Below are 13,279 nucleotides of genomic sequence, written 5' to 3' on the forward strand. Positions count from 1 at the left end.
AAATTTGGAGGAGGCTTCATTTGATTGGAAATTGAAAGTTCTAGTTCCCTTTTGAAGAGTCAAAAGTGATTGGAGGGCAACTTTCCCATCCCATGCCCTCTTTTGCACAAATGCATCCAAACAAAACTTTGAGATAACCATTTTGTCCAAAACAGTCCAAAGATCATACAACAATGCCTCCAGGGTCAACCCCCCCCCTCAACAGCCCAGGGGTGAGGCCCTAGGGGTTTAGAGGTTTTTTGTTGAAATTGAAAGTTTTAGCGCCCCTTTTAAGAGACAAGAGCTAAGAGCTCATATGGCACTAGTGACGAGGCAAGAAGAGCTAAGAGCCAAGAGATCATATGGTATGAGCTCTAACAAAATTCTATGAATCAATAGATTGATTTAAAAAGGAAAATAAGAGGCTAATGCCGGTCAGGATTTAAAATAAGAGCTCTGAGTCGCGATGTCCTTCTAAATATCAAAATTCATTAAGATCCGATCACCCAATCGTAAGTTATAAATACCTAATTTTTTCTAATTTTTCCTCTCCCTTTAGCCCCCCAGATGGTCGAATCTGGGAAAACAACTTTATCAAGTCATATTGTGCAGCTCCCTGACACGCCTACCAATTTTCATCGTCCTAGCACGTCCAGAAGCACCAAACTCACCAAATCACTGAACACCTCCCCCAACTTCCCCTAAGAGGAGCGAATCCAATACGATTCTGTCAATCACGTATCAAGAACATTTGCTTATTCAATCCACAAAGCTTCATCCCGATTCCTCCACTCCAAGTGTTTTCCAAGATTTCCCCCTCCAACTCCCCTAATGTCAAAAGATCTGGTAGGAATTTGAAATAAGAGCTCTGAGACATGAATTTCTTCTATATATCAAATTTCATTAAGATCCGATCACCTATTCGTAAGATAGAAATACCCCAATTTTATGTTTTCCAAGAATTCCGTTTTCCTCCTCCAACTCCCCCCAATGTCAAAGGATCTGGTCGGAATCTAAAATTAGAGCTTTAAAGCACAAGATCCTTCTAAATATAAAATTTCATTAAGATCTGCTCACCCTTTCGTAAGTTACAAATACCTCAATTTTCAAAATTACCCCCCCCCCCCTCCCCCAAACTCCACCAAAGAGAGCAGATCCGGTCCGGTTATGTCAGTCACGTATCTTAAACAGGTTTCTATTCTTCCCATCCAGTTTCATCATGATCTCACCGCTTCAAGTATTTTCTACAATTTCTGGTCCCCCCAACTGCCCCCCACCATATTAAGCTTGATCCGGTTGAGATTTAAAGTAAGAGATCTGGGTTACGAGGTCCTTCTAAATATGAAGTTTCATGAAGATCCGATCACTCCTTCGTAAGTTAAAAATACGTCATTTTTTCTTATTTTTCAGAATTAACCCCCCCCCCCAATAGAGCGGGTCCGTTCCAATTATGTAAATCACGTATCTAAGACTTCTGCTTATTTTCCAACCAGGTTTCATCCCGATCCCTCCAATCTAAGCGTTTTCCATGACTTTAGGTTCCCTCACCCCAAAATCCCCCCCAATGTCAGCAGATCCGGTCGGGATTTAAAATAAGTGCTTTGAGGCACGATATCCTTCTAAATATCAAATTTCATTTATATCCGATCACCCGTTCGTAAGTTAAAAAATACCTCATTTTTCAGAATTAACCCCCCTCCCAACTACCCCAAAGAGAGCAGATCCGTTCCGGTTATGTCAATCATGTATCTGGGACTTGTGCTTATTTTTTCACCAAGTTTCATCACGACCCCTCCACTCTAAGTGTTTTCCAAGTTTTAGGTTCCCCCCTCCAAACCACCCCCCAATGTCACCATATCCGGTCGGGATTTAAAATAAGAGCTCTGAGACACGATATCCTTCTAAATATCAAATTTCATTAAGATCTGATCAACCGTTCGTAAGTTAAAAATACTTCAATTTTTCTATTTTTTCCGAATTAACTCCCCCCAGATGGTCAAATGGGGAATCTATTTCTAATTTAATCTGGTCTGGTCCCTGATATGCCTGCCAAATTTCATGGTCCTAGCTTACCTGGAAGTGCCTAAAGTAGCAAAACCGGGACTGACAGACCAACAGACTGACAAAATTTGTGATTGCTATATGTCACTTGGTTAATACTAAGTGCCATAAAAAGCAATTGGAGGATGATCAGTCACTCTATCCATCCTTTTCCAAACACATCCTATCAAAAATTTTGATACAACCATTCTGTTCAGCATAGTTGAAAGGACCACTGATTATGTCTTTAGCGATGTCACTGCCCCCCCACAGCCCTTGCTGCAATGGCTGTAAGTTAGGCAATTTGTCCATAATTTACATATAGTATATGTTATTTAAAAAGGTTGGCATGATTGATCTTACTTTACAAGAAGACAAAGGGCATTCAGGTGAGCCTTTCAGAGAACGTTAAGGCAAGTGTTGAACTAAACCAAGACACATTATGTGCATCCAGACTAACAAAAGGGTGTATCTCAAGAATAGGTATTAAGTTGTAACTTTTAGAAATGCTTAAAGGGGAAGATCAATTGACAAAAAAATAATATGTGCATGGTACAACTAATGCTGCTACCACTCCTACTTTTACTACTACTAAACTACTTGAACTACTACTTCAACTGCAGCTACTTGTAAGCCAATGAGAATTAAGATGAAAAGGCTGCCAATGGGGGTCAAAAGGGGCACATCAACAATATTTTAGGAATGGCTTCCATTATCATGACAAAACTTCCAGGGTATAATGGGGGGGTTGTTCAACTGACCAAAAGGCAACAATTTTATGCTACTACTGCTATTAATACTGCTGCTACTACGACTACTACAACACTACTACTGCTGCTACTTCTCCAACTACTACCACTACTACTATAATACTAGCACTATCAAGGCTAAGTGTTTAAAGGTCAAAATTTGAGAGAATATTGAGGAAAAGTTTGAACCAAATTAAAGGACAATCCATAAATGCAGATTGCCAAAAACAAAAATCTTAAGAATGGATTTGGGTATTAAGATGAAACTTTCAGAGAATACTTAAAGGCAAAGATCAATTGACCAGAAGGCACTTTGTGCATCATACTGCTAATACTAGTAAAACTGCTACTAATACTACTCCAATTACTGCTTCTATTGTAACTACTCATAAAGCTAAGAGTATTAAGATGAAAATTTCAGGAAGTATATGAATACAAAGGCTATCAAAATTTATGTATCAGCAATATCATGGTAACAGCTAATTGTATTAAGTTTTGACTCCCAGGACTCAATGAGGGGGGTGATCAACTGTGCAAAAAGCAATATGTTTGTATTACTGCTGCTCCTAGCACTAACACTACTACTGTGACTACACTATTACAACTATGCCTAAGAGTATGAAGATGAAATTTACCGGGAATATAGAGGGGGGAAGCTGAACTGAATCACAACATGACATCCATATGCAGGTTTTCAAAAAGGCATATCAGCAATATCTTAGGTATATTATTATTATAATGCTACTGCTTCTACTCATTCTACTACTACTACAGCAACTAAAGCTAAGGTTTAATCTGTATCCAGGCTGTCAAAAAGGCATATCAGCAATATCTTAGGAAAGGTTCAATGTGTGAAGTTGAACTGACCAAAAGACAATATTTCCATACTAATGCTACTGCTTCTACTATACTACTCTTAATTCTATTGCTATTGCTACTACTGCTACTAAAACTAACAGCATTAAGGCGAAAAATTTGGAGAATCTTGAAACAGTATTGAACTAAATCAAAACACATTATGCACACACAGGTTGTCAAGAGGACATATCAGCAATGCTTCTGAAATAATTTATGGTATTAAGTTAAACTTTAGCATGTGCTGAGAAGGATGTTGAAAAAAACCAAAGGTGCTATTCACATGGTGCTGCTACTGCTACTACAACTATTGTTATATGCAAGTTAGGGGCATTAAGGTGAAGCTTTCAAGGAATATTTAGACAGGTGTTGAACTAAATCAAAACAAACTATTAGCATGTAAATTGTCAAGTCACAGCAATATCTCTAGAATGGCTTGCATTATTAAGTTGGACCTTTGAGGGTAAGATGTGGTGGATTTTGAGCTATATTTTAGGCACTATATGCATATTCCTAAGACTAATACTATGATTGCTGTAACTAATGATGCTAAGAATGTTAAATTGAAGCTTTTAGGGAACATTTGCCAAGATTTTCAATTAAAAAAAAAAGACTATGCATGTGGGTTTTCAAAAGAGAATATAAGCAATATCATAGGCAACACAACTTTATAACAGATACCAATATTATATAAATTTTTACAAGGGCTCATTTGATCGGAAATTACAAGTTCTAGTGCCCTTTTTAAGTGTCAAAAGTAACAGAAGGGCAAGCAGCTCCCCTAGTAAGCCCATATTCTCCAAACACATCCAAACAAAATTTTGAAATAGCCATTTTGTTCAGCATAGTTGAATGGTCCAGTAATTACATCTATAGGGATATTGGCTATGTTAAACCCCACACAGTTATGCAATTTGCCTATTATGCTTTAAAATTAAATGTTGCTTTAAAACTAAATCAAAAGGCACTCAGTAATGCATATGTTGGTTGCCAATAAGACATTTTAGCAATATCCCAAGAACAACTGAGGGTATTAAGTTGAAAAGTTCAGGGACTACTACTATTACTACTTTTGCCCTTACCATTTAATTAAATAAAAAGAGTATAAGTGTATCCAGGTTATCAAAGAACATTGATATAATTTTTGTGAATGATAGGCCAAGTAAGTTTTATTTTTTAGGTCAAATTGAGGAGGTATAAGACTAAATTTAGCAATGCTCTTTGTGTGCAGATTTTTGAAAGGGTGTATGTTGTCAAAAAATATTAAAAAAACATACAAATAGCTAGCCAAACTATTGATTCTTAATTTAAAAAATAAAAAAAACCAAACAGGTTCAAAATATTATTTTCTTTTTCCATAAAAAGACTATGTCAATAAAAAATGAAGAAAAATTAATAAAAAAAAATACTTTCCACAAAGAAGCTTTTTCAAACAAAAATAAAGAGCCCCATTAAACCAAAAATGCGCAGAAATAAAGTCAAATAATATTCCAAGCATAAGACTACCACAAATCACCATCAATAAATAAATAAAACCCAAATGAACAGATAATACAATAAAAAAACCAAGTCAAAACCAGAATGAGTAGGACTGACAAGCTCCATGCCTTCTGAAGATTAAATAAAAAACAAGTTTTTTTCAACTGAAAATAAGGAGAAAATTAAAACTTAAAACGAACTGAAATTATTATGTATATGAGGAGGGTATCCCCTTCCTCAACATTTCGCTCTTCATGCTAAAGATTAATAGTACTTTACAAAAACTTATTGTTCTAATTAAATGACCCTTGTATTTGAGGAGTTGTTCTTAAAGAATTGAGACAAAATTTAAGCTTTAGCATAGAGAGTGAGGTGTTCAGGAGGGACAACCCCCCTCATATACATAACTATTTCTGTTTGTGTGAAGTTTTAATTCACACAAACACATTCAGTTTACATTCAGTTGAAATTTTTTATTTCTTTTTAATTTCTGGTCATTTTTGAATGCCAGGAAATCTGGCTCTGCCTCTATGGAAAAATCCCCTCCCCATAGAAATATCTTCTAGACCATTTGAACCCAGTGAATATTGACACCAGACAATTACCTTTAACGTATCCATTTTTTTTCTTAAATTTCTGGTCATTTTTGAATGCCAGGATATCTGGCTCCACCTCTATGGAAAAATCTCCTCCCACAGAAATATCTTCTAGACCATTTGAACCCAGTGAATATTGACAACAGACAATTACCTTTAACATATCCATGTGTAAAATTGAGTTGGCAAAGAGAAAGCAAGGCATACAAAAAAAAATGTTGTATAGGAATTCTAGCTAGTATTGCCAGTGTAAAATTTCCCCTGAGAAGTTTACCCCCTGAAAAGTTTCCTCCCCATGTAAAATCCCCCTAACAAAAACTTGACCCCCTCCTTACCCAAAAAATGTATGATTACTTCCCAATAACAAATACAAACAAAGGGGAAATTTTTTATTGGGCCTCTCAACTATGTTGAGCATAATGGCTATCTCAAAATTTTGGGAAAACAGGGGCATGGGAAGGGACCTAGTTGCCCTCCTATCTATTTTGGTTACTTAAAAAGGTCACTAGAGCTTTTAATTTCTATTTAAATGAGCCTTCTCCCAATATTCTAGGACTAATGGGTTAATATTATCACCCTTAAAAAAACACAACAAAAAACAAATAAACATATATCTGTGATCTTTCTTCTGGCAAAAAAAAATATATATATGAATTCCCACTTTCTGCAGATAGAGCTTGAAACCACTACAGTAGGGTTTTCTGATACACTAAATCTGATGGTGTGGTTTTTATTGAATTAGTATAGTGAGCCAATCCTTTTGACATATTTACTGGTATCAAAAATCCTTTTTTACAGTTTTGGTTACTGTTGAGCTGCATTGCTCCTTACTTACAGTTTGTTATCATACAATGTTTGACAAGAACATAATTCTGACTTTACTAAAACAACAAAGAATGTGGATTTATGGTTTAAAATACATATATTAATATTTATTCCTTATTCTTATTAACTTTTATTCATTAATGTTAAAAAAGTGAAAACATTTAAAATATATTTTGTTTTCAGTAAAGTGCAAATTATGTTCAGGGGTTGGGAAGGCATGGGAGTGTTTAGCCCTACTTATGTTAATTTCTTCTTGTTTTGAGTTTGACTTGGTTATTTATTATTTATTTTTCTGTACATTTTGAGTTTAATTTATTTATTGATGATGATTTGTAGTAGTTTTACATTTGAAGATTATTTGACCTTATTTCTGCTCATTTTTGGCTTGATGGAGCTCTTTACTTTTCTTTAAAAACCTTATTTTTTGGAAAGTTTTTCAACACAATGCAAAATATTGCCTTTAGACCAAAGGTTTCACAAATGGCTTTCAATTTCCAATGCATTTATATTCAATGTCTTCTGAGCTTGTAAGCTATTATGCAAATATTACAAACACAAATGAGCATATCAAAACACAAACACAATCAAAACACAATGAGCATATAATTATAAATACTTGATTTCCACCTAGCTTGGTGTTTAATAGTTTATAAAGTCACCAATCATTATTCAGAAGTGGGGAAAAAATCAACAGTTGAGAAATCGTTGAATGGGTAAAATACTGAACAATTCAGAGAAAACCAAGTTTTTTTTTTCATATTTAGTTTAATAGATTCCCAGATGGTTAAAGAAATTAGAAGAAAAACAGATGTTTATCAGCAAATACTTTCCCACGCACAATTTTTTCTCAAAGATCATGTTCTAGGAAATAGCACTTGTCTTCCAAATAAAATTCAAATTCTTTGTAAAAAAACCCCTAATTTATAGTGTTCATGAAACATATGATTAGATATGATGTAGATAATTATGAAAACATATGCTCAAAGGATGTTCTGCCTAAGGCCATTCAAATATAAAAGAAAATGATTAGTGACTGAATGAAATCTTCCTATCTTCAATCTTTAAATTTATAGCTAAAAAAAGACACTGCTTTAAATCTAATGTCTAAATTATCATTGTACTTGAATAACTTCCTATAAAATTTTCAATAATACTGAAAGTCTGCTTCTTAACTCAAAGTTATAATTCTTATGTTTTTTTTTTCTTCAGCTAAAAGCAAAGATAACTTTAGCTACATATAGCAACACTTTAAGCTGTATATTGAGTATTTAAGACTAACTGCTGGATAGTTGGGTTTGGTATCCCTGAAAATTCCAACTTACACCCCTAAATTTAAAATTCAGAACACTGGAATATGCATCATTCAAGTTTTGCCTTCTGTCATCCATGCCTTCTAATGCAGGGGGAACATAATACCAAACATCACAAAGGAGCCTACCATCACCTATATGGACAATAAGGCCCTAGTACCACCATCTAGTACTTTAAATTCTCTTAATTATTAATGGTTGCTTTTCTTTACATATAAAGGTGTTCATAATCCTATCAGACCAGTGGATACCCACAATACATTGTAGGCAATCCTTTTTGAAACCTCTTATGTCTTTTTGAAGCTATTTTGTCAATGCCTGTGTCTTGTATCTATACATTAGTACAGAGAAAACATTGCTCTTTAGGAGTCAAAGCTGGAGCTTTAGAAAGTACACAGAGTTTTACTAGACTTTCCCTAATTTTGCAAAAACATTGCCTGCACATGCAGTGAACTTGCACATGCAGTGAACTTGCACTCTAGACTTTCATCAGAGTTTATGAGGCTTCCAAGATACTTAAATTCTGTAATCCTTTCCAGCTCATCAGAATCTACCATCAGCAGGCAGCCTGGCAGTTAATTAATATTGTTGTACCTGACTTGTGTTTTTTTTGGTGACAATCCAATTTGTCTTCTTGAGCTTGCTAGCTCAATGATGTTTTGCTGTAAGTCTTCCATAGATGAGAAAGGAGAGAATGTCATCAGAGAAATCATCATCAAAGATAGCTTGGCTCTCATTCAACTGCATCCCTCCAACAAAGTGACATATCTGGAGTATACAGTCAATGAATACCATGAAGAGCACAGGAGAGAGAAAACAGCCTTGTACACCAGAGTGGATGATGACCCATTTGCTTAGGTCATCATCAGTTAGTACAGCACAATCCTGGTCATTAGCCTGTATAAGGCAATAATTATAGGCTACTAATAATCTTGTCTGGAAGCCCATAGTGCTGTAATAATCTCCATAATTATTCCCTATGTGCTGAATCAAAAGCCTTTAAAAAGTTAATAAATGCAACACATATTTCAGTGCTTTATTCATTTGAGTCTTCAATTAATATCCATAGGCTAAATATTAGAACAGCATAAAATCTGTTTGGTTGAAAGCCATGTTGTTCATCTCTCCATCTTGTCAACTCTTGACTGATTATAATTTTGGAAAAGCAAAAGCAAAGGAGTTTACTTACTATGGACTGTTAAGTAATACCTTACCAATGCATCTCTCTTGTTCCAACCTGTGTGCCCATAAACTGAATCTGCTGTGAAAAAAAACAAGAACCAGAAAAACAAGTGTAACAGGTGATCGAATGTAATGGAAATATATGATATGGGCTATATTTTTCCTCATAAGGGAGGGGGGAGGTAAAGTATAGTGGGGCTACAGTCTGTTATGAAAAAAGTGGGGAGGCAAAGTAGCAATGCTTCTTGGCAATTTTCAAATTTGTTGGCAGATTTGTCTAAAAATACCATTTTTGCATATTAAAGAGCTTTTGGCTCAAAGAAAAGCTGTCAAAACACAAGTTGTGCTGCTAAAATGTATAACAGCTTTTGGAATTCTGTCAAATTTACCAACTATAATTCTGAATTACCTTTAAAAGACGAGACAGAAGCTGTAACTGGAGCTTCATAATGGTAGTTAAAATTTTCAAGAAATAGGGAATTCAGCCTATTATACAACAAGCCAATTGACTGTGCTTCTTCTAAGAACGTATGTAGCAAAATCCAAAGTCGCTGAAAACCTCAAATTTCAGACCGATTCCTACCTTTCTGCCATGTCTCGATTTGGCGAGAAATTAAAAAAGAATCATTAATCATTGTGAAACTGAGCTGGCAGGGGCAAATATCCAGCATAATTATTGGGAGCGAAGAAAGATTCATATCTGGATAGGCACGGGGCGTGGGGTAAATAATATTCCCCAGCCCAAAATTATTGATGGGTGGGACAACTGACCCTTTCCCCCGCCCCAACAATGCCTCTATGATCTTGGAAATATATTGAAAATTCCGAGTGATATTTGATCCGTTAAAAGCCCAGAACTGGGGATATTGAGTATGGAATATGCTAAAAAAACAGTTCTTGCTTCATGTAATTCAGAAAATTCTTAAATAACACATTTTGAATGCGCTTCCACAGTAAAATACTTTACTTGGTTCCTTCCCCCCGATTTGCAAATATATAGCCAAAACTAAATATTTCCCATTCATTTTGCAAACTGTTACTCTTGTTTCAACCCGTGTAGCCGCAAATTGAGTCAACACTGACAAAACAAAATTCCGGAAAACACATAGGAGATGTATATTTGGCTCACTGTTGCAGATTGGCTTGTTTCAAGCCCCGGTGGCTTATTTCTCTGGGCTGGGGCGGGCGTTTTTTTTCGCGGGCTTGGGGCGGGAAACTGGGCTTATTGTTTTTTTATTTGGCTTGTTTTGGGCTTTTTCTACTCAAAAGAATAATGACTTTTTTTCAATTTTTTTTTCAAGTTCATTCTTTTACAAAACTTCCGAGGAAAGAAAGCAAACGGATTTAAGAAAAAGTTTAACTATACCCTAAAATACACTAAAAAACAAGAAGAAGCTAAATAAAGTGAGTCAAAAAGAACTATTTATTACGGCAGATTACTAGTTACAACTATCGAATAGAGAAATTTCAAACAGTTCATGGTAACGAACTGTAGTAAGGAGCGACCCGGCTCAATAGTAGACGAAACTCTAAAAAACGGAATTTTGATGCTAAAAGATACATCAAAAGAATCGAATTTTCATGCTGATTTTAAATATATAAGTTTCATCAAATTTAGTGTTTGTCATCAAAAGTAACGAGCCTGAGAAAATTTGCCTTATTTTGGAAAATAGGGGAAATACCCCCTAAAAGTCAAAGAATCTTAACGAAAATCACACCATCACATTCAGCGTATTAGAGAACCCTACAGCAAAAATTTCAAGCTCCTATCTACAAAAATATGGAATTTCGTATATTTTGCCAGAAGACAGATCATGGGTGCGTGTTTATTTTATTTTATTTTTTTTCCAGGGGCCTTCGTATCGACCATGTGGTCCTAGAATGTCGCAAGAGGGCTCATTCTAACGGAAATGAAAATTTCTAGTGCCCTTGTAAGTGACCAGAAAAATTGGAGGGCACTTAGGCCCCCTCCCACGCTCATTTTTTCTCAAGGTCAACGGATCAAAATTTTGAGATTGCTATTTTGTGCCACATAGTCGAAAACCATAAAACTATGTCTTTGGGGATGACTGACTCCCCCACAGTCCCTGGGGGAGGGGCTACAAGTTACAAGCTTTGACCATTGTTTACGTACAGTAATGGTTATTGGGAAGTGTACATACGTTTTCAGGGGCATTTTTTGTTTGTTTGGGGGTGGTGTTGAGGGGAGGGGGCTATGTGGAAGGATCTTTCCTTGGAGAAATATGTCATGGGGGAAGAGTAATTCAATGAAAAGGGCGCAGGATTTTGTAGCATTACTATAAAAAAAACAATGAAAAAATAAACATGAAAAAATTTTTCAATTGAAAGTAATGAGTAACATTAAAACTTAAAACGAACAAATATTATTAATATAAGGGGTTTTAAAATAATCTAGCATAAAGAGCGGGGTATTTAGGAGGAGTATTTTTAGTAATTGCAACTATTTATTCTATGGCCTTTCTGATTCAGGGGTCACTCTTAAAGAATTGGGACACAAGTTAAGATTTAGTTTAAAGAGCGAGGTATTGACGAGGGGACAAACCCCCTCATATACATAATAAAAATAAAAGAATATAAAAGCTTGTTACTTAACTTAATTCTTAAGTTACGTATATTTTTTACTAACAAAACGTTCGTTAAAAATTAAAAGTTCTAGTTGCCTTTTTAAGTAGCCGAAAAATTGGAGGGCAACTAGGCCTCCTTCCCCACCTCTTATTTCTCAAAATCATCTGATCAAAACTAAGAGAAAGCCATTTAGCCAAAAAAAGAATTAATATGCAAATTTCATTTTAATAACTTATGTGCGGAGAGCCACAATCAAACATGTATTAATTCAAAAACGTTCAGAAATTAAACAAAAAAACTAGTTTTTTTTTAACTGAAAGTAAGGAGCGACATTACAACTTAAAACGAACAGAAATTACTCCGTATATGAAATGAGTTGTCCCCTCCGCAATCCCTCGGTCTTTACGCTAAAGTTTGACTTTTTGCCACAATTCTACTATTTAAAACAATTAATTCTACTATTTAAAACGAACTTCTGTTCGTTTTAAGTTTCAATGTCGCTCCTTACTTTCAGTTAAACAAACTAGTTTTTTTTTATTTAATCATCTACAAAAGGTAAGACGCCAAATACGATATTGTGTTTGAAACAGATGGAGATAGACTTCATAAACCCCAAGCACTTTCCAAAAAAAAGTTGAAAATCCAACGAAAAAGCTTAATATTCTACGTTTTCCTGATTATTCTAGCAAATAATGTTGAAGATAACATACGACATTATTCTTTAATAGAAATTTTTTTTCAGTTTGCACCTCAAGGTACGAATAGGAATCGAATAAGAAACCATCGGTTTTTTTTTTAAAGAAAAAAAAATGTCGAATTCTTCAGACTTTGTGAAAACTAGGAGTCTCCAGACTAGAGCCTGATTGGTAAAAGAAACCGATTGATAAGCTGCATCTAAAAACCAAAATGCTGTATTACAAAATAATCACCTTTTAATATGCATATTTTTCCTAAGGTAATGACACTGAATTTCAAAATTGCAATTAGCTTTTAATTGTTGTAGCATTTTTTTTTGTCGAAAACTGTACATTACATTTCATTTCTTAGAAATTATTTTTAATTTTTCTTGCTTGAGGTATTAAGAAAATGTACCAAAAGTATTGAGAGCTTTTCAATCATTACGTTGATTCTCTTGAAGTTTTTTTCCTTTGTGATACAGAATTTCAAGCTTCAATTATTTTCTTTTTTTACCTTTTACCGCTCTATCCAAAGAAGTAATTAAGCCTGTGTATTTCTAGTTTTGATATTTTGGTCATGATTCTGTTTTGCTCACTAAAATTATTTTGCTTATTGAAGAGATCTCATTGAGTTTTCTGTTACTCGTGAATTTTTTGTTGTTGTATTACGATGTCAATGCACTAAGAATTAGCTGAAAGCCACTTCATTAAAAGTAGGTGACAAGAAAAAAAAAAAGGTTTTCAGTGAAAAGTATTATCTTGAATAACCATAAAAGTTCAAAATACTTAGCTGCCACGTAGCTTAAGGTAACTTTTAGATTATAATCTTGCTTCAAAATAGTTTTCTAAAGAGATAAATAAAGACAATATAATATTTAGTGACAAATTAAAACGATTTATCCCTTATTAGGGAGATAGGGCATGGGAAAGTGGCCTTATTTGTATAGGGCAGGGGTCTCCAAACTATGGCCCGCGGGCCATATCCGGCCCGCCCAATAATT

General features: G+C 34.8%; 1 protein-coding gene across 1 annotated transcript in view; it reads right to left on the reverse strand.

The window, feature by feature from the left end:
- LOC136025246 (short/branched chain specific acyl-CoA dehydrogenase, mitochondrial-like) overlaps positions 1–9,557 on the reverse strand; it is a 40,715-nt gene extending 31,158 nt beyond the window's left edge. Inside the window, exon 1 of the mRNA XM_065701081.1 lies at positions 9,425–9,557. Coding sequence (XP_065557153.1) covers positions 9,425–9,463 — 39 coding nt within the window. The 5' untranslated portion in view covers positions 9,464–9,557. The remainder of the gene's footprint in view (positions 1–9,424) is intronic.
- Positions 9,558–13,279: the final 3,722 nt, after the last annotated feature.

Source organism: Artemia franciscana, chromosome 3 (genome assembly GCF_032884065.1).
Source record: "Artemia franciscana chromosome 3, ASM3288406v1, whole genome shotgun sequence".
Taxonomy (NCBI): Eukaryota; Metazoa; Arthropoda; class Branchiopoda; order Anostraca; family Artemiidae; genus Artemia; species Artemia franciscana.